This window comes from Anastrepha ludens, chromosome 2, assembly GCF_028408465.1.
Source record: "Anastrepha ludens isolate Willacy chromosome 2, idAnaLude1.1, whole genome shotgun sequence".
Classification (NCBI taxonomy): Eukaryota; Metazoa; Arthropoda; class Insecta; order Diptera; family Tephritidae; genus Anastrepha; species Anastrepha ludens.
In genome coordinates, this window is record NC_071498.1 from 124,849,457 (window position 1) to 124,876,998 (window position 27,542).

The following is a 27,542-nucleotide window of genomic DNA, read 5'->3' on the forward strand; positions in this document are numbered from 1 at the left end:
TATTAATAAACAAAAAATTCCGGAACATACATATATTCAATTTGTTCAACAAAAAAAAAAAAATCATTTTGGAGACAATTTATATTATTTTAAAACAAATTGGGGAAACATGATATGTAAAAAAACAAAAAATGGAAAAAATATTATATCAAAAGAACCTTACGATAAAAAAACTTTACTACTATAAGAAACTATAAGAAACTTGGAGAACTTATTATTATTACTTTTTATGGATTGTGAGAATATTGGGGATGATAATAAGTTTTCGCCCTTCCTTCGCAAAAGTTACGAATTATTTAAGCAATTAAATAATACATAACATTATGTGAGGTAAGTTACCATTGCGTAAAGTATCTTTCATTCCTCTGACGAACAGTTCGAATTCTTTTGATTTGATCCATTCGTTGAGCCAGTTTTCGATGCTCTCGTACGAAGTGAACCGCTCTCCAATAAGTGCTGACTGCATTGATCGCAACAGATGGAAGTTCGAAGGTGCGATGTCTTGGGAATACGGCGGGTGTGGCAAGATATCCCAGTTGAGTTCTTCTAAATATTTCTGGAGCGATTTAACAACGTGTAGCCTGGCGTTGTCATACAGCAAAATCAGTTTGTCATGTCGACCGTCCCTTCCTCGAAGCTTTTGTTTGAGAGCGCGAATCAAACGCACTAGCTGCAGACGGTAACGATCGCCAGTGTTGGTTTCAGATGGTTTAAAGAGTTCATAATAGATGACACCCCTTTTGATCCCACCAGATGCAGAACAAAACTCTTGAAGCATGAATATTTTTTTCGCTATCAATGAACCAGGTTCTCCCAGTAGGATCCAACTTTTTGGATGCTTAGGGTTATCATAATAGATCCAGTTTTCATCACCACTGACGATGCGATGCAGGAAACCTTTTCTTTTCTGCCATTCAAGAAAAATCTCACACATCACCAAACGTCTCTCGATATTCCTCTCCTTCAATTGATGTAGTACCGTGTTACCCCGGCGGTTGATCTGCCAACAGCCAACTCTTTACACATATCATCAAAGGTTCGACATGCGTCTTTATCAAATAATTGTGGTAGTTGAGTATCTTCAAATCGAAATTTTGCGTTGTCCCTTCGCGAATTTTATCACTCACGTCGAAATTGACGCTTTGGAAGCGTCGAAGCTACTCGTCACGAGTTGTATTTGATGTAGAGTGATTACCGTGAATATTGTTCAATATACGACGTGTCTCAGCTGCACTTTTCTTTAAAAGGTAATAATGAAGCATGACTTCCACAAATGCTGTTTTTTCGGGACGAACGTAGACATTTTTGACGGCAGATAGAAAAGGACCTTCACGCTACAAACAAATGTGAACTATTGCGCTCGAGACCTCACATATACACCTTCAAATCACCAGTATACTACTAAAACAGTATACAAAACTAGTATCAGCAGCGACACCTCTTTTACGAAGGCGGAAGCATGTTCCCATATCATAATTTTTCACAAGAAACTCACGTACAGGTAAGAGCTGATTATTTTTATTTTCGTTTCCTTCAAACCAGAATTTTTTTTTTATTTCGGACTTCTCTGGATTTTTGACGAAAATTCCACATTCCATCACCGCTCAAAATATTCTAGTAGAAGTTTTAATACACTGTGATGAAATTTTTGGTTTACAGTCAACTTGTCATGCCCGTCCTATCGTATGACGCAGAAGCGTAGACGATGACAATATCTAATGAGGCGTCACTTGGAATGTTCGCGAGAAAGATACTGCGGAAGATTTTGGAACCTTTGCACATGAGCGAGTGTCGTAGGAGAGAGAACAATGAGCTGTATGAGCTTTACGACGACTATCAACTTTTGCGCAGCGAACAAAGCGGCTTCGTTGGCCTAGCCATGTCGTCCGAATAGATAGAAACGCTTCGCCTCTGAAAGTATTCAATGCGGTACCAGCTGGTGGTAGCAGAAGAAGAAGGCCTTCTCTTGGTTGGAAAGACCAGATCAGACTTTGCTTCGCTTGGTGTTTCCAATTCGCGCCGATTAACACGAAAATGAAACGGCTGGCGCGCCAAAGTCGCGGAAGCGAAAGCGAAGAAAAATTGCAACAACTAAGTGCTGTCATCAAGAGTTCTCAACTTTGTCAGTTGATTCAGCATGCAAATAGTATTTATACATTGTTTTGCAGCGCAAAGGGGTCAGTTGAAACGTTTCTCAAATCAGTTAATTTTGGTTAGAAACAGTTCTACATAGTTACTTTGGAACGCACTCTGTATACTGTAAATATATATTAAATTACCTGTCCAAGATCATATTGACACGAAAGCGTCGCTGCATTGCCCATTATCACCGCTTCCGGCACGAAAATCTTCAGGTCCTTCAAGCAATGTGCTATTGGATGACATGGCGTATGAGTAACCAGTTTGCAGCAAAGTAATGGAAAGAAGGAGAAAAATATGCTACATTAGTAAAGAAAGTGTTTATTTTAAAGCATGCATGCAAATTTGTTGTAATATATTTTAGTTTTTTTTTAACTTGAACTTATGATGTGGCAGTACTTTTGCACTCTATGTTTTCCTATGTGTCTACTTTTTGTTTGTTTAAGGGGGTAGTATGGTTAATTCGGTGTAAAACAAGCATATTTTTCGAAATTTTTTTTGTCGACACAGTTGATTTATTCAAAATTTTAAAATTACTCCATTACAAAGTCATATTTAAAGAATATTGTGTGAAATTTTCATTGATTTTTATGAAGAAATGAGTTGGTGGCAGCGAATCTTCGCGGACGTCTCATAAAAAAGTTTTATTGCGGTGTCCCTCAGAACTCATTACTGGATCAACTAAAATCAAAAAACCAAATTGATTTCATCAGCTAATAAAGTTTCGCAGGTAACAACGTCGAATTTTTTTTTTTTTTTTTTTTTAATTTTTTAAATCGCTTTGAAGTCAAAACACCGATTTTTCATAAAAAAAACTTGAAAACTTTGTTGTTTTAAAATATGACAAAATTTAAAAAAAAAAAAAACTCGACGTCATTACCTCGTGAATAAAGTAAAGAAACAAAAAAACCAAATTTGAAAAGAATCGGTGCAGTAGATATGAATCTACAGTGGACACCGACCGTAAAAAAGGCAAGTGTGAGAAAAACGCGTTTAAAGATTTGTGAAGATTTTTACAGCGTGAAATCCGGTTGGAAAGGTAGATACTTAATCCTTTGTGTCTTTGTCAATTTTACTCTAATGCACTTCAAACTTTCACACAATAATCTTAAGATGTTATAGAATAATTTAAAAAAAAAAAAAAAAAAATGAAAAAAAAAAAAAATACCATACTACCCCCTTAAAAAAAGCTGTTGAAGTAAGTTCCAAAAATTTGAGAGAAGTAAAAGAAGGTATGCATTTTGTCTCTGAATATTATTTATATGCCTAATAATAGAAAAATGTATATTTAATAAAAAAAAAGAAAGAAACTGGTGTACAATTTCTACTTATACGTAACTTATACCTCGTAAGTTGAAAGTTAAACCATCTTTAAATTTTAATATAAATTCTTGCTACTAATTTGAGATGCAAAAATATGCTATTATATATATAATACAATATATTTTTTTCGTATTAAATTTTACTGCTATGCACGATAACGGTAAATGCGATTATAGAAATTAATTAAGCTTGAATTATGTAAATTAATTTTTATTATTGCGTGCCAACGCAGTGTGGCGATAAAAAAGATTGCTGAAAAGAAAAAAAAATGTAAAATACCAACACACGCATGCCCACAAATGACGCACGGCCGCTGTCACAATGGGCGTGTAGGCGTCAGTAGCAGTAACATCGCAATTTGCGCCATTGCAGCGTCAAAAGTGGAGTGACATTAAATGCAGACAACAAACGACTGACAATTTGCAACACTTACAGAAACACACACACACATACATATTTACTTACGTATATATCAGATTATTATGCGGTTTTGTACGCTCATAAGCCCACAAAATTTGTACTTGTAGCAACAATAATCAGCTAAATTGTGCGAAAAGGCTAACAAAAAATTTAATGAAATATGCGTGCGATTCGGAAAAAGAACAACCGCAACGCAATGCAGAGAAAATCAACATGAAAATATTACAAATTCTGAGAATTACTATTAAAATAATATGAAATTTTAGCAAAAATTGAAAAAATCAGCAGCACATACTTATTCGTATGTATGCGCATGTGTTTGTGTTTGTGCAACATTAGCAGTGGTTTGCTGCGTTTGACACATAATTAAGTGGCTTTCATGGGCAGCTATTTGCCAAGCTTGTATAGGCATGTTGGCGTTGTCATCGGCCACAACCGCGAAGCAAATGAAAGCTAATAAGTCCCAGGCACATAAACTGCGGGTGTCTAGCAGCCGATTGATTGAAGGAAGGGAACAAATTTTAAGCAAATTTAAATCGTAACAACTGATGAAATACTTTTCTCATTTGGCCAATATTTTTTTTCTTAATTACTAAATATTTCAATTTTCATTTTCGTAGCCTAAAGGAAAAGGTACAAAATTAATTACTAACTTATTTGCCTCATAGCTAGCAATTACACACTTTGTTGGGTGTTTTAACTTGGGTTCTTCTCCTATTTGTGGTATACTTCTCGAAGGTTTTCTACAAATGGAGGCACATACAACTTGGCGTGATCTGTAAGCGTCAGGTATTTGTAACAGCTTTTTTCTGGCGGAAATAGGCTCAAAAAGCTTTGCTATTGTCTGTCAAGGAGCACCCGCTATTAGAAACAACTTTTCCTCTCATCCGGTGTTTCGTGCACCGGATTTCGAAAAGCAATGACTTTCGCCTGAATATCAGTAGCTTTCATTGAATATGTAATCAGCTGATTAGTTTATGTGGTTGTGTGATCTTGGGATTTTCAAGCCAAATTCATTTTATTATTTTCATATCAACGCTTAGGGTTATCATAACAGATCCAGTTTTCATAGCCAGCGACGATGCGATGCTGAAAACCTTTTCTTTTCTGTCGTTCAAGAAGCATCTGACACGTCACCAGACGTCTCTCGATATCCCCTTCCTTCAATTGATGTGGCACCCAGTTACCTGCTTTCTGGTCCCCTCCCATCGCGTGCAAACGTTTACCGATGGTTATGTCGGATCTGTCAACATTCAACTCTCTACACAGATCATCAAGTCTTGCCATATATCATCTTATTCTCTCCCCATCAACTGCAACGCGCTTATGCCAGCCTTTGATCCAGCTCTCGAAACATTTCTATTCTATTCTCGGTATAACCAGCAGAGTCATCTTCAATTTTTCCGTTTTCCAAATAGAAAAAAAAAAAGGCAGTTAGCCATGTCAAATGAATTCAATGACTGTTGGCTGATATTTGTTTCGTTCTTGGTCAACACTTCCGGGATAATTATGTAAAATCCGTGAGTTGTTGTCTCACCAATCCTTTCTCTTTTGGCGAATTGCTTCCTTAAACGCCTTATCTCTTGTATCACGCAAATAATAGTCCTTATTAGGTGTCTGATCTTCTTTCAAAAATTCGTGGTGTAGAATACCGTTGTATCCCATAAAAGCTATGAGCTTTTTGACTGAAAATGACGTAGTTTTATGGCCTTGGTTCATTTGGAACTTTCCATTCACTTATCTCATGTATGGATTGCATGTTATACCCATTAACCCACGATTCGTTTTCAGTAAGAAAGCGTTTGATGAATTCTGGGGTCGGATTCACCCTAGGAAATCATGTCTTAGCGATATTTAAGTGCTCCCTGTTTTGCATGAAATTCAGGTCATTTGTGATCAACTTTGCAACAATACGGCGCAAATGCAAATCATTAACTCCAATGCCCTCAGTGGGTCCATATGCAATATCAAAGACCTCTGCCAGCTCACTGATGGGCAATTTGCGATTATTGATCAACTTTTATTTCATTTTATTGATATTTTAATCAGTTTTTTATGCCGATGGCCTTCCACTATATTCGTCATCCTCAATGGATGATCTCTTCTGAAGTATTCATGCCACTCGTGGAGCATCATTATCGAAACAGTTTTCCAACATTTCTACGGTTTTCGCACCATTAAATCCATTTTTAATAAAAACTCATTATTGGTAACTCAAACCATTTTTAGATTTACTCAAGACGGCTTAACTTTTACAAAGGTTAAGTAATGGCGATAAATTTTTGGTAGTAATAGAATGGTATTCACAGATGTAGCAATCTAACAAAAACAAAAAAAAAAAAAAAACAGAACTCAAACCAATTGAGCTATAGCGTCACCTAACAGCTATTCTGGGGACTTAAGGTGATCAAGCTGGTATGCGCCTGAATAGCAGTGGGTTTTTTTAGTGCCAGTTAAGAGTTGAGCACAGCGAAGTCGCTGGCGTGTGAAGTTTGTGTTTTACGAATCTCCTTCTTAACTTCTTTATTGGCGTTGTGAAAATGAGAACAAAAATCTATATGAGTCGAGTCACTGTTCCCTATTCAGGTTGAATGAGCAGTGTAGGCACTGACAGTGATATCTGGAAATTCTAATATAATCCCGATAGCGCTAAACAAAATAAATAGTAGGTGGAAGAAAGTTGAAACAAGGGATATCCTCAGCTTTGAATGCGAGGATATTCAAGTTGCGTTTGAAGGAAAAGTTGATCACATGCGGGTTTGTAGCGTCATTTAATGCGCATATATTTCTGCTGGGCTAATAGTGACTAATTAGTTCGATGCTAGCATCTTGTAGCTGCAGTGGGCACACACTTTTTTGCGATCAAAACTAACTTAGAGGATTTAGATCTTGCCGCACAAAACACGCTGGTACATTTCTCATTCAGTTTGTAAGACTTTTTGCCAAAAAGGGCATTTCAATATTGGGGAACCCATCCTATAGCCAAACATAAAACCGAAGTCATCCTTATGACAAGAGGTTACATGCCACTCGAGGACAGCATGCAAATCGGTAGCACGACCTTAGTGACCCAAAAAGTAGTGAAACTCTTAGGTATTTAACTTTCCTGCAGGCTTACTTTCTGCGCCCACATACGGCATGCGGCTACGAAAGCAGCAAAGGTCACGGGTATGCTAAGTAGATTAATGGCAAACATCGGTGGGCCAACACAGAGCAAAAGAAAGCTCATTATGGCGGCCGCAAGCTCAATTCTCCTGTACGGCAGCGAAGTATAAGGAATTGTGCTAAACTGCAAAGCCAAGCGCAAAGCACTGTAGGCCGTGCAATGAACAGCGGTACTCAGAGTTGTCTCAGCCTACCGCAGCCTCTCAGGTGCAGCAATTTTTGTGAGCAGCGGGCAGACGCCTGTCGACCTCATGGTCCGAGAACGAATGGATGCATGGGACTTCAAGAAGAAACACGTCATCACTAGCTTCTCAGAACGGAGATGCCAAACCGTGCCATGGTGACAAAGCCGAGGTGACACTGAACCGAGTAGCAGATGGAAGGCAAAACTTATTGCATCAAATGACAAATGGGTCCAAAGTGAACTACTTCTTAACTCAGTTCCTCTCGGGCAACGGATACTTCCGGAGATACCTATACCGCATTGACAAGGTAACCGATTCCAAGTGCATATACTACGAAGCGTTCAGCGATGACGCTGAACACACGTTTTTCAGTTGTGACAAATAGCTCGCGGAAAGAAATGCTCTGAGGGAGCAGATTGGCGACTTCGCTCCGAGCAACAGAATCAGCAAAATGCTCGAACGCGAGGACAGCTGGAACGCGGTAAAAAATACACAGTGAAGGTACTACGACAAAAAAAGATTGACCTCGGTGTAGTGCAATAAAGTAAAGCCACACAGATAGAGACACAAGAAGACGAGCCTATTGCATGAAAGCTGGCTACAAATATGGTAACCTAGACGTGGGTGAATAGAATTGGTCATTTATGGATGACATTCTTATAAGTCGTTATGTGGTGTAGGGAGAAGCCTGTGTGACTAAAATTTCTTGCTAATCAGTAGGTTATTTAGCTGATGTTTGCTGGCTTCTCTGACTTTTATTTGCATGCAAGATTATTAGACTAGGTTTTGCCAAATACATTTCTTTTACAAAACTATTAAAAAGTAATTAAATAAAACGTAAGTTAAAAAAAATAAAAATATAGTAAATATAAAAGAAAAAAAATTGTATGTTTTCCACGAGCAATCACTGGTTTCCATCTTTTTTACCTAGGTGCGATGCTCTCAAAGTTGGAAACAAGCAAAAGCAAATTGCGTACACTACAATAAACATTTTAAATAAAAGCTTATCAGCCAGTAATCGCTCGCACACAATAACTTATATGTCTACTTGCACACATACACGTGCAAATAAAGGATTAACTCGTCACTTGCAGTGTATAAATTGCTATGATGAGCGCCACGCACACACACACACCCATGCACATACAAAACTCGTTCGCTGCAAGTAATGAGTGATAAAAATATGCAGATTCCTTCATTAAGCAACACATTATGCAATAAGCAAATGTCGCTTGCAACATTGCGGCACATGCCACATTTTAACAAATTGGCCGTTCTCATTATTGGCAAATTTAAAGCAATAAGGCAACAAAAAAAGCAGTAATAACAATAATAAACAACAAAATGCAGCTAATGATAACAGTAGCCGCGACAGCCATAAGGCAGCCTAGTGGTATATGTGTGTGTGTGTGCGTGTGTGTGTGTGTATCGCTGAGTTAATGCAATTGCTTGTACATTTAATGTGTTAATTTCACGCTTACGTTTCGCAGGAGCGATGCATAAAAAACAATGGACTTTTATGGCAAAGTGCGCTGATACGTCGAGAATGTGGCATGTGCAACACAATATAAATTCAATTCAATTGCGCGATTTCCACTTTACTCGCAGGCGTACAAAACTTAATTACTTCGATACAGCAATGAAAATAAAAATAAAAAAACGAAATGAAACCAAATAAAATAAATTCAGAAAATTAAAAAAAAAAAGTGCCATGCGACTGTGAGTGGAGACGAAGGGAGAGCGTGGGGAAAAGGGGCATTATTAAAACACTCGACTGTCAATCGCGGAGTGATAAAATGTGAAGTACGCCTCAGAAATAAATATCAATAAGAGGAGATAGAGCGAGCAAATGAGAGAGATATTGAACAGAGTTGAATGGGGTATTGAAGTCAATGGGCTATTGAAGTGAAAATATGGAATTTTTGAAAAATGGACAAATTGAGAAATTAATAAAAAAAAAAGTAAACAAATATGGAGAGCGGCGCTATATGACACCTGACCACCGATGCTGTCACTTACAAGCCTTGCATACCCAGCAAAACACAAATGCACATACATTTGCATAAGTAAATTTGCATTCGCATCAAGTGCTCTCGATTTTGTTCCACCAAAACCAGGCAGCCGTCTATGTGGGGTTTTCTTAATAAGAACTGGGGAAAATGGAATAAAACAAGCTCTGTTTGAGCTATTCATGAGATCCCTATTTGCTTTTAAAGTCCCATATGCACCGTTTTTAACGAAGACTTTATTTGAACAAAAAACCATAACTATGCCAATAAGTTAATGAATTATATTTTCGCCGTTGCTGTTTACAACCTCTTCCCACCTCTCTTTGCTGATGCCGTTCCACCAAAAGTCGTCTGGTCTGGTGTCAAAGAAGATGTTGAGCCGGTTTTAAGGACCCCTTTGCAATCGAAGATGACGCCCTTCATATGGTTTACCAGGGAGCGGAAAATATGGTAATCGATGGGTGCAAGGTTCGCAGAACATGCTGGACGGCGGCTTTGCCGACTTATGCAACATGTGGCCTGGCGTAAACGGGAAAGACTATGATTTGACCATGTCGAGCAGGTGTTTTGAATTGACATTTGGTGTAGCTGGGCGATATAGAGCTCATTATTGATAGCGGCATCCTGTTTAAGCATTCCCCAGTGCCCATACCTCCCTGTATTTGGATGATGATCCGGCTTGACTCTCAGCTGTGGCGTATCTTCTGGAGCTACCCACTTCTTTCTTTGCTTGCATATTGATGTATAGGCACCTTTTTTCATCTCCCATGACGATTCGGTACAAACCGCGCTTTTTATGGCCGCGTGTTGCTCGATGGCGGGCGAGATGAGATGCTGAGAAGCAATTTAAATCCAGATTTTCTTTCTTTCGTTCGTTGAGGCTCCCAGGCTTCCAATTTTTCGGTAAATCCCGAATGAAGGTGATTGGGAATCGTTTTATGAGCGCAGTTCGTTCTTCCTCCATTCAAGACTGGTTTGGCGACTGTTCTCCTTGAAAAGTGATTTGGCGTTCTTCATCGAATACAGAAGGCCTTCCGCTACGGGACGTGTCATCGACGTCAAAGTCACCAGTTTTGAACTTTACAAACTATTTCCTTGCTAAAGCCTCGCCTATAACACCCTCTCCGTGCACGTCGTAAATGTCGGCAGCTTTTTGACCTCGATGAAAAGCAAAGAAGAGCAGGTGTCGAAAATATTGGTCTTTGCCTGCAGGGAGTTCCATTTCTGAGCCTCAAAACTAATAAAAAATTAAATAACTCAAAAATACAATTAACAGAGTTTTGTAGAGCAGAAAGAGTTCTAGCGCATGAGTTCTTACGCTTTGCCAAATAAAAAAAAATATAAAAACGATATAAACGTATTCCCCGACCCAATATATGAATTATGGCATCAATTATCATCGTATGGATTCTTCAGGACATGGTCCACATGGTCCTTTCCCTATCTTCCTTTGCCTCTATCATCAACCCCGAATGTCGTATCGCCAGGGTGTTGGTCTCTATGCGGCATAACCCAGCCAGGGAGCTACTAAATATTTATTAGTTGCTAAATCTTCATGTCTGCGTACATCTCATACAGATCATCGTTCCATCGCCTTCGATATTTTAAGTCACCAATGCGCAAAGACCCAAAGATCTCTTTCTCAAATACTCCCAAAGACGTCTCATCAGATGTTGTCATCTGCGCCATATGGTGCCGATAAAAGCCTTAAAAAATTTGATTATTCTCCGTTAGATTTCAAGGCTGACAGTACTATCATTATTGATGCTGGTTCCCAATTAAACGAAGTGCTCTACTTTTCTAAATGTGTGACTTTTTGTGTCGCTTTTCTATCCATGCTGGAAAAGTCTGAACTAACAGCAGTAAGTCACCTTGCTTGCTGTTACAAAAACTTTGTGATATGAAAGCTAAGACAACGATCCTGTATCAGCAACCTTACTTAACTAGGCTAAGAATCAATGCCGCTAAGACTAACTGGTACTGGGTGGACCTCGGAGTTAGTGGATGTCGACGAGCAGCAGATCGCGTGCGTGCAGAAGCTTTGCTTCTTTGGCAGTTAGTGGAGGCTCTGATATAGATGTTGAGCAAGGAGTATGCAAAGCGAAGTCTGCGTTCTGTATTCTCGCGTCTCTATAGCATAACCAAAAAATTAAATATATTCAAAGCGTGCGTTAAATCTGTTTTGCTATTTAGATGTACCCCTTGGAAAGTTACTTTAGCAATCACAAAACCACAAAACGCCTCCGAACTTTCACAAACCGCTGTCTCTGACGCATACTAAGAATCTTCTGGCTCCAAAAATAAGCAACTCCGAATTGCTTAGGCTAACTAGTTAGGTCGAGATTGCCTGTAACGTGCGAAGAAGGAAATGGAATTGAATTGGTTACACACTTTGAAAGCATAAGCATGACAATACGGCCAAACATGTCTTGCGGTGGACCACATTTCCAACAAGTAAGGCGTGCAGTTGAAAGACCTCGTATAACCTCTAGAGAAGCAAACCTCAAAGATTGTTAAAGAATATAAGAAAATGGTTAGTTCTATTATATATATATAATTGGCGCGTACACCTTTTTTTTGGGTGTTTGGCCGAGCTCCTCCTCCTATTTGTGGTGTGCGTATTGATGTTGTTCCATAAATAGGTCCCTCCATTACAAGCCGACTCCGAACGGCAGATATTTTTTATGAGCAGCTTTTTCATGACAGAAATACAATCGGAAGTTTGCCATTGCCGGCCGAGGGCGACCACTATTAGAAAAATGTTTTTTCTTTAGTTTTGGTGTTTCATCGGGACTCGAATCTACGTTCTCTCTGAGTTCCGAATGATAGTCACGCACCAACCCATTCGGCCACGGCGAATTAATATTTAAGTTAATTCTTTGCAAGACAGAATAAGTTTGTACTTATATGGGTTACATGACACTGCTGTGTTCAAGGCATCTAAATTGCCAATGAATTGGCCAACTGTGGACGAGCGATTGACCCACAGGGACCAGAGCCAATAATCAGAATCAGTTCCATAGGAATCATGAGTTGGATCAGCGATTATGTATGCAATTTACGTAAAGAGCGATGGTCCGGTCTAGAATGCTGAAGAACTGCCGAACCTTCTTCTAAAGCTTTGGACGCAATCCCATGGGGTCAGCATATGACCCCATTGGAATCATTGAGAGCCCGATTTGCCTGTATTGCTCAGAGGAACCCGATAGTACTGAGTATTTTTTCCGTAAGTGTCCTGCCTTTGTTAGAGAGAGGCTATGAACTTTGGGCTCCGATGTCATGAGAATGAGTAGTTTTTGATCTCAAACTGAAGGACGCCCTATGCTCCACTAGGAGTTAAAGGAAACTAGCAGCGCCCGGAAGGAATTAACAGCGCTACTGCTAAGGCTGATTATGCCGATATCATCTGCATGCGCCAGAATTTGTACGCTCTTTTGAAAGATTGGGCCAGCTCGGTGCAGTTCTGTAGCTCATACAAACTTCTCCAATATAATATTAAAAAAATTGCACTATAGAGAATTGGCTTGTCTGGAGTCTCATTTGATATCAAACTGGGGGTTCTTTGCATTTCTGACGGAGTGTACAAAATATTGACACAAATTTAACAAATTATATAATTTTTTTTAAGTTTTGGTTTAAACCTTTATTTTTCTAAGAAAAACGTTAATCCAGAAAATGTTTAACACTTACCATTACTATAAAAATTTTTGGGCGCAGTAGTGAAGGACGATTCTAATTAACCTTAGAAATGGATTGGTACGATAGATCGTGAATAATTCTCGCTGGCACTCATTTTGGAAACTTCCCATTAAAAAATGGCTAAAAATAAACGTCATTTGTTTCGAATGAAATCCAACTTAATCTGGAGTTTACCACTAAAAAAATGGTAATATCACACGAAAGCAAACTTTTCATGTTTTCAATGTTTAGAAAGAAAAAACTTTAATTCTATCAGCTGCATTTTTAGACTTTCTTTTGTTTCTTTTCAAATTAAGTAAAAACTAACAGGCTAACTTAAAGACTAAACTTAACAACCTATGCTATTCTGACATGAAGTCCGCCTATTACTGATGATTAGACCAGTTTTGCCGAACATTCGTTTAGATTTCGTGGATGTTGCCGGGATATAAAAGATATTTTCTTTCACTTATTGGGATCAGTTAAGGACTTCTAAATGCTCAGAGCCGCCAACATCAATGACAGATAATCAAAAATAATCAGAAAGTTCATCATATGATAGATTCGGTATATTTAAACAGCTGCTGGTATTTTGTTCCTTTTTCAATGCAAAATTTCTTAATGGTATGAAATAAAAAAAAAATGGGATTCAGACAAGAAGCAGCGATCGGCTTTTTCTTTAAGCAAAGTAAATCTTGCCTCAAATACTTTTAGAGGTAAATGCTGGCCATTTAGAGTAAACAGAGGGATATCTCGCGACTCAAATTATGCCCAAAATTAATCTGCTGTGTAGCAAGACCCTCAACTTTGCGGCACTTTTGTGTATGGAAGTAGTAGGCAAAGTCTCCTATTCTAGCGTAATCATTACATTGGACAAATACTTTTTGGTTGACTGTGACGAAGTGTCTAAGTAGATTATGCAACACAAGCAGACATATGTCTAGCCACATGATTCATGTATGGCTTCGGGTATGACACTATACTGCAAACCTCATCAAAAACTTCTATGAACAAGTAACAGCTCATACCATAGCATAAAAACCAATAAATGCCACACAATTTTTATTTTTTTATACGCTAATTGAGAAGTTTTTTATAGCTTTAATACCCCAAAATGAAAGGCCTATATATTTTTAAACCAGAGAAATTGAGATTGCGGCCACTGCAGCAGTTTATGTGGGTGCGATTGCGTGTACCAGCTTTCGCAAGCCTCAACATTTTCATAAAATTTATTTCACTGGCACTTTTTAATCAATGATTCACCTTAATTAAAATTTCTGCCCCTATTTTCGACATACGTACATAAAAGAGCTTCCGTCGGTGCTGCATCTGAGACCGCGAAGAGGTTTTGAACTCAATACCCTAGTAAGCACCCGTTCTCCTTATAATCCCTTTGCGCAGTAAATAATAAAAGAGACAATACCATCACCCGGTAGGCCTCTGTCGCGCGCGCTTCATTACATTTTTATAACTCAATAACCTACAGCGAGCACCTGTTTCATGCCAGCTTATGTCCGCCCGTCAGCCCGACTGTCTGCCACCAGATTTGTCGCCCAGCGCATTGCACTTCAATTGGCGTTAACTGCATTTTGCATACGTTGCATTTCGCAAATTCTTCTCATTTCCCCTGCATTCCAAACGCTCAATTTTAATTCTTTATTTCTTGCTTCCTTTAAATGATTGCATTTTTATGATTATCGATTGGTGATAAATTTTGCTGTGGATGTTGACTATAGCAGCAATACTGCAGTGCGGGGGGAAAAAAAGCCAGAGAAAACAATTAAAAATGAAATAACCCGGCATGTGATTAAAGTTAAATTAACTGCCGCATTGCTGGTAACAACAACAACAAATGCAGCAGGAATGGCAGGAATGATGAGATTGCCGTTGTTATTGGCATTCATATATATGCGAATGTATGTAAGTATGGGCGTACATTAGGGCGCATCACCGTTGGTAACGGAAATACATAAATCTTTCTTTTCCATCCATTTTTAATCCTCTGGCCGAGTTCAACAAATTACGCAAATCGTTTCTTCCTCGTGCTAATCGCCGCCAGTCAGAAATGCCAAATGAAGAAAATCCTTCTCCATTTGGTCCTTTCCGCATCTTACCCTGAATCTGGAAAGTTAATATCTAATAAAATAATAATAAGAAATTGATTTTATTTTATAAATTTTTTCAAGGTGGCAAAAAATTAATCATCCAATTTTGTTTCCGAATAACTTTTTTACTAAACTAAAGAATTATATTATTTGCGCACTCTATTGATTGTCTTGTCTATTGGTATACTGCAGCTGCCTCGTTCACAAGTCTGAAATTTGATTGACATACGAAGTCATTTGCAAAATTATATATCTATACTAATATTATAAAGAGGAATACTTTGTTTGTTTGTTTGTTTGTTTGTTTGTTTGTTTGTTTGTTTGTTTGTTTGTAACGAATAGGCTCAAAAACTACTGGACCGATTTTAAAAATTCTTTCACCATACGAAAACTACATTATCCAAGAGTAACATGGATTACATTTTATTTTGGAAAAAAATAGGGTTCCGTAAGATATTTGGATTTTTCGGACACAAACTGAAAAAAATCTTATATATAAAATAAAGTCAACTTTTTGTGTGTGTTCGCTAACCGGCCGTGTCTGCACCGCATTAAACCAAACTTACACACATTGTTAAGAAGGTATTGAAAATGGTTTCCGTATAGTTTGGATACCTATTGGTGGATAGGGCTCGAGATATTGGTCAAAACGTGGACCCGGGTAACCTTCGGATGTGTATGTATAATATGGGTATCAAATGGAAGCTGTTGGTGAATGCTTTAGTTCAGAGTATTTTTCATGCCGCTCCGTGACTAGGGTCTCGAGATAGAGACCAAAACGTGGACCCTAGAATGTGTTTGTACAATATGGATATCAAACTGAAGCTGTTGGTGAATGCTTTAGTACAGAGTATTTTTCATGCCGCTCCGTGACTGGGGTCTCGAGATATAGGTCTAAACGTGGACCCGGGTAACCTTTGGTTGTGTATGTACAATATGGGTATCAAATGAAAGCTGTTGATAAGTGCTTTAATACGGGGTAATTTTCATACCTATTGATGACTAGGGTCTCGAAATATATGCCAAAACGTGGACCCGCCGTGTCTTTGCACCGAATTAAACCAAACTTATGCACATTATTAAGTAAGTATTGAAAATGGATTTCGTAAAGTTTGGTTGTAATTCGGAGCAGTGGCAACGGGTACAGCGTTCTTTTGAGCCAGCCATAATGTCGCTTACTTTTTTAACGCTTGGGGCGGAACTGAACTGTCAAATTGACAGTGTGAGTTACAATGTGTCAATATTTCTTTCTGATTTGGATGCCATAAGGAAAAAACGTAAGTGCAACATGTAAAAATTGTTTGTGAATTTTTTTGGAGTGGATTTTGGAACAGTGAATAATTTCTTACGAAATTTGAGAATTTAATGAGAAATCCGAATGAAATTATGTGTTCGTGGAAAAAACAATTTTTTTCGTTGTTTTTTTTTTGAAAAATATAAATGGATAATGGTTAAAAAAGCTCCAATGCTTAATAAAAAATATAAATTGAAACGAAAAATTCATGGATGATCAGGAAAAAAGACGATTGTTTCTTAGTTATTCATATGCGTTGATTTGAAATTTAAAAACAATCTTCTTTTTTCGTGATATTCAATTCATATTTTATATTTACTCAAAAACAAATAGAAAAGCAAAAAATATTGTTTATGCCAAAGCGCTTGAATAAAGAATAAAGAAATAAATAATATGAAAACCATATATTTTCTGTTCTAAACCATATCTATTCTATTTTAGTGTGCCCAGCGAAGGGGGCCGGGTTTGCTAGTTATATATATTCCGATAAGGTGATTAATTTTGAGCCACCTTTTATAACTAATATTACCAGTTTATTTTATTTTATTTGGAAAAAAAACTGCAAACGATATGTTTTATGACTTTCTATGTCCTCCCCACTAACAATACACTTGACAGCCCTGCCTAAAATACGTTTTTCGGGATCCTTCCTATCGTCTGACTATGACCACTTTCAACTGGCCCTCTATCGGCTTTAATTCTTTGTTTCTAAATAGGGTTCATTCATATTTATATTAAAGAAATTGCTTTCTAACAATTCAAGGCATTTCTTCCGAATCTTTCTTTGCCTCTTCTGGCGTTTCTCAAGGGAGTATACTACGATCGCTTTTATTTGTTCTGCTTAAAAATGATATAAGTAGCTGCTTCTGTTTCGTGAAATTATTGATTTATGCTGATTATTTAAAATTATTGGCAAAGAAATTTTGACCCACTAGAACTCATTTGTTCTGGGCTTTCTTTAACCATCACAAAGTGCTTTGAAATCACGTATTCGAACAATCGCAATATTTTGCCAACGTCTTAAAATACTTATCATCCTTTGATGTAAAGTTGAGACGAAATTAAAGCTTTTGACGTTGTTTTTTCGAGTAATTCATTTAATTTCATTTAATAGACATGCAACTCATATTATTTCGAAAGCTTACTAGGTACTAGGGCTTGTGCGGCTAAATATGTAGCTCCAAATTTACTAACACCCTTCACACCCGTCTTTCGTTTGATCCAATTCCGAATACGCTACTTTCATTTGGAGACCAAATCATTAATCCAAATAAACAGAATTGAATGGGTACAACATTTTTGTTTTAAATACGCTCTAGGTTCACTGAGCTTTCTTGTGCCAATTCCCACCTATCGGTGTTGTTTGCTTTTGTTTAACCTAAAGTCTTTGAAGGCATTCATTTGTTCACACCATCATCAACGACACTATTGACCGCTCATTTCTTTTGGGAATAACTAATTTTAATATAGCACAGTGTAAATTCATAGCTCTTTACAATTCTATGGTACTATATGAAAAATGGAGTATTCGCGTAATGATTCACTTGTTCGAGCCGTAAGTGAATTTAATTCAATATCGGCTTTTATCCAACTAGATTTTTCTTCTGCGAAAATAGTATTTTTAATTTCTTTGCATTTTATTTTTTAGGTACTTAAATAATTTGCGACAATTATTCTACTTTTCGCTGTAATTACTCTATAAAAGCTTGTGTTCTTAGAGTAAATAAGAATTTTTAAATAAATAAAGAATGAGAGATTACAGGATTTGCCCATCTGAAGCAAAATTGTGAGTGTAACTTACAGGGTCCGGCACTCGAAACATAACCAATTAAAAAGGCATTAAATTTAGTTTGGAAAATTACTTTTATTAAATTCAAATTATAAATGTGCGAAATTAATAAAAAATTAAGAATAAATTGACTTTTGCTCGATATGATCACCTTTTGCCTTGACTATGGCCTTCAGGCGACCCAGAAACGAATCCCAAGCTGCCCGAATGAGACTTGCAGGTATTTTGGCCCACTCTCAGACAAAGGTTTTTTTCAGCGCCTCGAGACTGGTGAATCTTTTAGCTGGACTCTGCTCTGCAAAATGACTTAAAGAGAATAATCCATCTGATTCGCATCTGGTGAATTTGAGAGCCATTGTGTGAACGTTATGAACGTTGTTTTTTAGCCATTCTTGGTTCACTCGTGCTTTGTGAGATGGTGCCGAGTCCTGCTGACACGTCCTTGGTCTGCCACCGAAATGTTTGTCTGCTCACGGCTTCAAAGCAACTTCCAGAATACTTTCCCGATAATATTTCGCATTTACCTTGACGCCAGGATCGATGAAAACGATTGGAGAGCGCCGGTTTGTGGTTACAGCGGCCGAAACCATTGCCTGTGTCAGATGCTACCTCCTGGTGGTCAATCGATGACTCAAATTCTCATATGAACGGTCGATCAAATAAACCCTATCGGTTTGGGAGTTTACGAATTGCTCAATTTGGAAAATATTCTCTTCAGAAAACACAACGTTCGGAAATTGACCGCTTTCGGTTAAGCGAAGCAACTCCTTCGCTCTCTCAAGTCTGACTTGTTGCTGCTTTGGTGTGAGATCATGCGCCTTTTAGATCTGTAGGGCTTGACTTTGAGATCATCTTTCATTATTTGCCGTTTGATTGGCACTTCTTCGGGGATTTCACTCAAGTCGCTTCTTCACTTTTTGAACCATTTCACGTGACTTTGTAGTCTTTTGATGACCATCTCCATGACATTTTGCAATGCTACCAGAGAGCATGCTCCTAACTATTAATGAGAAAATTAAAAAAAAATCTGAGGGAGAGGATTTTTTTCTCAAAAATGTCGCTAAAAATTGTTTTCCACAAAAATTTTGCACAAAAAAGTAAAAACTGTCAACGAAGTATATTGAGAACTAAAAAAAAAATATAGAAGCGTTAAATATATTTTTAACAAACAAATAACAAAATGTATTTGGTATTTTAAAAAATTAAGAAAAACATAAATATTAAAATTTTAAAGAGAACCGAAAATACTTCACTTTCAAAAGCCTTATATCAAAATTTCATAAAATCAACTCGTTTTCGTGTTCAACCCATTTAATAGATGGCATAGGAAAAATATGTGGCATTTTTTTATCAGGTCAGTCCATTTAAAGGTGGTTTTGAAATTAATAAAAAACATGTTTAAAGTATTTATTAATCAACAATATATTTTCCTTCATTATTCCCAATGTCTTCCCAACGTTTAAACAAATTCTTAATTCCCTCCTCAAAAAATTGTTTGTCCTTCGAGCCCTTTTTATAGCTTCTTTTGAGGAGTCCACGGAAAAGGTGATAATCACAAGGTGCAATATCCGGAGAGTATGGTGGATGTGGCATTAGTTCCCATCCGAGCTCGTGCAGTTTGCCTAATGTTTGCCTTGCGGTATGAGGTCTTGCGTTGTCGCGTTAAAAAAAAACTTTGCGTCTATTCTCCAAAGGCGGTAGATTGTTTTCAAGTACCTCATTTATGTTTGATAGCTGATGGGAATAATAATCAGCAGTTATCGTCTGGTTCGGTTCCAGTAGTTCATAATAAACAATACCGGTGATATCCCACCAAATAGACAGGAGCATCTTCTTGGGGTGAAGGCCATCTTCTGGTGTTTCATCCTTATCTAACCATTGGCGTTTGCGAACAGGATTATTGCAAACGACCCATTTTTCATCACCAGTAACGATACGGTTCAAAAAACTTTCATTTTCAAGCCGTTGCAGCAGCTGAGAGCACACTTTCACTCTCTGCTGAAGGTTGGCGACGGAAAGTCTATGCGGATCCCATTTTCCCAGCTTTGAAACCTTTCCCAACTAAACTAGGTGACTGTGAACTGTTTCACGCGATGAATCTAACCTCTGAGCGACCAGCGCGCGGGGCATCCTCCACGTCGCTGTTACCACTTCGGAATTTTGAAAACCACTTTTGCGCAGTCCGTACACTGACGGTATTCTCTCCGTGAGCAGTGTTTATTTCTGCAGCGGCAGCTGTTGCATTTTTACCACTTTTATAAAAAAACACAAAATATGCCTCTTTTACGCGTTCGAAGATTCCATTTTATTTTTTAACAACACGTGTTTCTATCCGCGACTAAAATCACTTGTTGAATGCACAATATATCAAAGAAAATATAAATAATATAGTTCCGTTATATTCCGCGAATAATTTTTTGTATGCAAAAATCGTACAAAAGTGAAATTATGAAAAATTATTTTAATATGGACGAACTTATGGACTTAAAACTTAAAACTTAAAAAATATATATATTAAAAGAAAACCGAAAATATTTCACTTTAAAAAACCCATACCAAAATTTTCAATACTGAATAAATATCAAAATTATTACATTTTTTTTTTAACTTTTTTCAGTTTTATAGTGAAATAATATTAAATAAAGCATTTCAATTTTTTTTATATACTTTTTTTTTGCGTTAATTACTTTTTGTGTTTAATGTATTTACAAACTTTACTGGCTACTAGGACCAAAATCAACACTTAATCTAAATAACAAAATATTAATATATAAGGCTATACTAAAGCCAGTATGGACCTACGCAGTACAACTGTGGGGAACTGCTTGCAATTCTAACATAGAAATTCTGCAAAGATATCAGTCAAAAACTTTAAGGCTTATCACAAGTGCACCCTGGTTCGTCACAAATAAAGCCATACATACAGATCTAAAAATTCCCTTTATAAAAGATGAAATTAAAAAAATTACCACAAAATATTTACAGAGATCAAGTTATCACGATAACCCGCTAGCAATTGCATTACTTGATGAAACTAATGAAATTAATAGACTTAAAAGACATCATGTATTAGACATTCCATTCAGAACCTAATAGATAAATCTAATATTAAAATGTATTAAAATCTAACACATAAGTCTGAATATAAGTGTACATTAATCGTAGTATACATATATATCATTATTGACCTCAATGGAGCTCAATAATATAAGTCAAATTGTTAATAGTTAGATAATTTGCTTATTATTTTAAAAATAGATTGCAAATAAACGACAAAAAAAAAAAAAAAAAAAATGTATTTACGAAGTGGCAATTTGGTGGAATTTTTTATATTAAAAACTAAAACAAAAAATATTAAAAAGAACCGAAAATGTTTCATTTTAAGAAACGCTTACCAAAATGTTCTATACAGAATAAATATCAAAATAATGACATTTTTTTAACATTTTCACAACAACATGGCGAAAGGTGCCATCAGGACATTGCGGCTATTGAAAAGCGCTTTAAAGAACACACCATTACGCATATGCTTGGCGAATACTGTTGGTCAATTTGTCGCGATACTGACACAAATGCTTACAAACGCAAGAATAAAAGGCCTAAGTTTCTTTAAAAGCATTAAAATTTGTAATGTAACAATTTTTAATTTTAATATAATATAATAAATGATAAATAAATAATAAAAAAATTCGGGGTTTTATATCTCTATTGTAATGCGGAGTGAAATACCTTTCTTTTGATACCCACATCGGCATATCTCATGCAATTTTTTTTTAATTTTGAACAGGTCGCAACCCTGTGAAACATTGTCAGTGGCAACACCTAGGTGAAAAGTCTACAAATGTGATACACTATCTGTGTGCCCAATTTCATTCAAATCCGTTAAGCTAATCCTGAGATCGTGTGGCTATACAAATATGCATACAAGAATTGCTCGTTTAAAGTTTTAAAATACAAAAAAAAAAAAAAAATTGTGACGTGTACATGAAAATCGCCGATGCACGTTATTTTTATTTTTTATTCCCTTTCCGAAAAAGTTACAATTCAATCGGTTCAATTGTGTTACGCAGGGTTCTATTTAGTGAAGTGAGATTAGGATAAGTTATTCAAGGTTGCGTCGAGTTTGGATAGGTTGGCATTGCAAACTAATCAAAATGACTTCCTTTTGCAATGCAGAAAAGCAGCACAATGGGTTTGATTGTCTCACATTTTGTACGGTTGATTGATTTCAACAACGCTAGGTTAGGTGAGGTTTAGTAAAGTAATACTACGTCCGGATAAGTCAGAAAATTGCAGAAGTAAGTCAGAAAATTGCTATACTTTTTGCATTTTTTTTTACGTTATAATATTCTTCTACGGTCTCTGTTCAACAGGATAATGTTCTGTTTTTATTTCATTTCTACAAACACGTTCTTTACTTGGAAAATTTCTTATCAATTTTGATGAAATAATGCTTGCTAGATTCGAAATGGACACAGGTATGAGTAAATATACTTAGTTATACACGTATTTTGCGAATAATCCGCGTCGATTTCGGCTAGATCTACAGTGCTCATCATGTCACTTCAAAAGTTCTGATTCACTGTAGCACCGTGTAATAAATAAAGCATTTAGAATTTTTTTTGTTTTTGTGGGTAAATTCATTTTGGTGTTCAAATCATTTATCAGGTTGTATAAGGTATAAATATATAGGCACTTTCTTATATTATACTAAAAATGAAAATACTATTGTATAAAATTTTAAGAATAATTAAATCACTTCCCTCATTCTAACTAATTTTATAGTTAATTAGAAACTATATGTGTATTAATTTATTTTGTTCCCCCAAAACATTAGTGCCAGTAATTAAAAATGAAATTGATTTAAATAGAACATCCTTTAATTGCACAAACATCTTTACGCACCATCAACATTCGATGAATACTTTAACCCACGTCAGCCAAGGCAAATTTAAACTCCTCAGATTTACGTAAAACGTGTAGATCAGTGCAGTTTTAATTGTGTAGCCGATTTTAAACTTTACTTTAAACTCCAAATAATCAAATTTTGTAAGTTTTTCACTAATTCCGGTGCTTACAATTTGGACCGCCCTAATGTCCGTATTTCGAGATTTCTTTACAGTATTGCAGAATATTTTTGTAGTTGCAGCTGTTGTTATTGCTGGTGCTGGCGCACTGCAATGCTTTAAATTATTGTCGCACTCTCACTGTCGATTATTTATCGTAGTTCTGCAAATGTTTCACAACTCAATTTTTTCGCATTTAAATATTCAAAAAAAAAAGTTTTTTCTTCACAGCGAGCAAAGTATAAAATAAAAAATTTTCACTTGTGTTTACGTTTACTGAGTAACGCATTTAATAAATTGCGATATTTGGAAATTTAATGGCATAAAAATAAATAAATCCAGTCATTTGCAAAACGCGCGATTTAAAAAATCTGCGCACATTCAAAAAGTAACCAGCACACGCTGATGGTTTATTTAATGTATGTATTTGTGCAGATGACAGTTAAAATTTGTGTTTGGCGCTCAAAAATACATTTTAAAAGTCTATTAACACATTTAATATATTTTTTTTAGTGTAGCTGTTTTTTTTTTTAATTTTACTTTTTGTGTATTTGTGTAAATATGTGTATATATATGTGCGTGTGTATATATGCATGCATGTCTTACCATTGAAACAGATGTCTGCGATGATCATCCAGATCAGTGCGAACAGATTGAACCATTCATGAAATAGTCTCTCTCTTCTACTCATTGTTGTTTTTGTAGTTATTTAAAAGTACCGAGGGTATTGTATTGATCTCTGTAAAGAATCGGAATAAATAGAAATAAATAATTTGACTCCTTAATGTTTTAGCAGTAGTAAATTGCGGCGATCCTAAGCTTCTTTACGAACGAAAAATCAACTGCCAAATAAATATATATTAAATGCTGAGTTAGGTTAGTTTACGTTGGATTAAGTTAGATTAAAAAAATTAAGGTAGACTTTACGAGCAAACCTACGCAAATAATTATGGGCTATTATAAGACTATACAGATTAAATTCTCCCTCCTTTCTGGAACTTGTAGAGTCGAGCAACCTGATAAATTGCCAGATTACAAACCTACATTACCAGAAAGCAGATATACGCACAGCCAATTCTTTGAGGTTTCTGATGGCTTTTCGATTCTGCATTTTTAACAGTCATTTGGGCACTTAGCGTTTTCATGGTCGTGATTAATGCTTTTCCAGTTCTTATATCCAGTTCGGATCACATGGGATTGGTTATATTGCAGGCGAAAAAAAAATGTCAAGAAAAACTTGCAGTTGCATGCCTTTCTTCCTCTCCAGTCTTTTCTTGTAAGCCTTGTACAGGCGAAAAGCGTGTGATAATTTGGGAAAACTTTTTTAAGCATAGATGTCACAAATAAGTATTTTACGTGGGTAGCAGAAGCAGTTGCACCACCTATCGACCATTCCATTAATTTTATGTTCCTTTTAATCTGAAGTAAATTTACTCGATTTACATATAAATAGCTGTTGAACTCATTGGGTTTTCCAAAAAGTTGCATGCCTAATTCAAGCATTGCACAGAGGCATATTTTTTTTGTTTTTCCTTCCTTCCTTTCGGGAGCATTGGGCCTCGATAAGACTCAGTCTTGCGTTGGTTTTGTTAATCTATTTTGATTTCTGACAGGGTAGGTGATTAGCCAGCCTGCCATTTCCTAAGTAGTGGGAATGCTCACCTGTCGTGGCTTAGGAACAACGCCTTATTACTGCTTGGAGCGCCATCTGTGTTTCACATTTTTCTGGCAGAAGGATAGCACAGATGGTTGAGGACTTCGCTAAATTTCGTGTGCCTGCCCTATTACCGCGATCGCTCGCTTCCTCTTGCTGGTGCCACTGATGCAATGTGTAATGTGTCTTTTTCTTTATTTTTGGGGGCACGCATTTTATCACTGTTTTTTCTTTTTTTGAGAAGGCGTTTTGATAGAATAACTCGCAGTTCTCGTGGTTGCTCCAACATAGACTTTCTTCTGGACAACTCAACGGATAAGACCTTCACAAACATTATGCTTCCTCGCAAGGGCTTTCATTGGTTTTGAAGAGTCCTCATCTATGATTGCTTGCACTTGTTTAATAAATTCTGCAGGTCGGACAGGCCTTCGCACTTTTGCGTTTTGCAACAGACTCTGCATCGCCACCTGATGTTTCCAGTTCACAGCGAACTTATGAACGAATTAACGGGTGCACTCAAGGAAATTAGAGATTTCTAAATCATTTGTTGAGTTCAGTTGTAGTCCTCCATGTCTTGTCGCAAAACGGGCAAAGACGAAAATAATGATTTAACCTCATATAAGCATGTTCCCAACTCATTGAAAGGCCCTGGAGCCTGTCAATATCCCCTGTTATCACTGAGTGGAATAAAAAAAAAATTGGCGCGCACATTTTTGTTGGGGGTTTGGCTGAGCTCCTCATCCTATTTGTGGCATGCGTCTGATGGTTTTCCACTGAGTTTAATATTTCCCATTTTATTGCCAGTGGTGTATTAACATTAGTCCGATGCGGATAGCGCTGCAATTGCTAGCAGACTTTTAAAAAGCTTTTCTCAGCCGACTCCAGGAAAATGGTCCGATATGTTACTACTGGATACGTAACAAAGAAACCAAAAACAATTTTTTGGAAGTGAAATGCATTTAATTTTGCAATTTCTCAGCTCAGGCTCAGGCTCAGACAATTAAAAACTTCGGCTTGATAAAGTGTTGAATTTACTATTTTTCACTAAATGTTTCCTATTTCACATTACTAAAACAAATAGAAAGATGGAACCTATTCTACAAATTATTGTAGAACCTAATATGCTTTTTAAGCTATTCCATATTTTGGTAACCCTGTATTCCTCCTTACGGACATCAATTAACAACACAACAAATTAGCAACAACAAGTAGGGGCAATGTGGGCGCAGTTGCTCCATGCACTTTTAATGTTGTGTTTATTGTTATTTTTGCTTCTTGGTGCCTTGTAGTCCATTCATGTAAACAGATTTTATCTTCATTCAAAGCAAAATTAGCAAATTGTTTCGGGCTAAAGCCGCACGACGGCCCAATTTGGCAACAACAAAATGGATTGTCATCTTTAACGCACAAATACTGCATTTTTATTAATAAACTCTATTAAATGGATAATTAGTGGTAGGCAAGTTCAGTTCCATGATAGTTTGCCATTTAACCTTTCAATACTGACGGGACACATACGTCCCAATGCACGTGCTAGGTCAGTAAGTGGAAAAACGACAATTATAGATCTACTGAGTGTTCAATGTTTTCTGAGGACATTTTTTCAATTCCTAGAAATAATTTCTTTATTTATACAAGAGGACATACTATTTAGATCACTAGTAATAACAAATAACTAATTGTGTGATTTTGAAACTCTAATTAGTTTATATATTTCTTCCACCTATGTAGTATCGGAAATGGCTAACCCAATTGTTACGGCGGGTAGACCTTAGCGCGCGCTTATGCCCTAAAGCATAAAAATCGTCCACCTTCCAGTGGGGGTGTACAACTACATGCTGAACCTTACATTTGTAGAAAAACTTCATTTTTTTAAAGAGTTTCGTGCTCAACAGCTCTCGAGGTTTGAAGGAGCAGAGCGTAGCATTGAAAGGCTGTATATCTTAAAGAAAAAAGTAAATCAGGGGTTCGGACACAGAATCGGATACAGATCGGAAATAATAATTTTGTATAATATTTATGATCTTTTTCAATAACGAGTTGATATTGCTTTCAACTGAGGTAACTTTCAATCTATGGCTTGAAACGGTAATTTCATCGTCACCAATCTGGTAAGTTGACGATGGGTTAGATCAAACTACGTGAATATTTTGCAAAAAAATTTATCAGCTAAGACTACAATTAAAAATTATTTTGTGTATCTGCTAAGTGAAGCATTCTTAGGACTGGTCTTCTATTCCCACACTACTCTATATTTACCACGATTGCCAGCATTGATAACATACGAAATAAGTTGTCCAATCAAAAGGCGAAGGTAAAAGTTATGTGGGGCTTAGGATACGGCGGAGCTCTCGACAACGAAAACGCCGATAAAGCAGCAAAAAATGTCAGCAATATGTTTACATTCTGCTTTAAATCTTTCTCGGCGTAGTCGTTAGTCTCTATTACTCAACTCTACGGGAGAAATTGATTACCTACCAACACAGCCATAAATCCGGAACGACTAAAAGAAATTATTTCAACAGGAGCGACGTTGCATCACACAAAAATCCTTACCTGACTCCGACTAGGACACACAAATATCACTCACCAACACTTTATAAAAGGAATGCCTGCCCCAATTTGCTCAGCGTGCAACTGCCCACCGTACATTATTCGCATAATATACTACTGCGCCAAGTACAACAACGGCAAAAACAACATCTTTAAAGGCAG

At 36.8% G+C, this 27,542-nt stretch overlaps 1 protein-coding gene across 1 annotated transcript in view; it reads right to left on the bottom strand.

Annotated features, from left to right (window-relative positions):
- Window positions 1–23,895, bottom strand: part of LOC128855265 (uncharacterized) — a 101,540-nt gene extending 77,645 nt beyond the window's left edge. Inside the window, exons 1-2 of the mRNA XM_054090009.1 lie at window positions 23,780–23,895; window positions 2,280–2,371 (exon numbers count right to left, since the gene is read on the bottom strand). Of these exons, the coding sequence (XP_053945984.1) occupies window positions 2,280–2,371; window positions 23,780–23,864 (177 nt within the window). The 5' untranslated portion in view covers window positions 23,865–23,895. The remainder of the gene's footprint in view (window positions 1–2,279; window positions 2,372–23,779) is intronic.
- Between the last annotated feature and the right edge of the window lie 3,647 nt (window positions 23,896–27,542).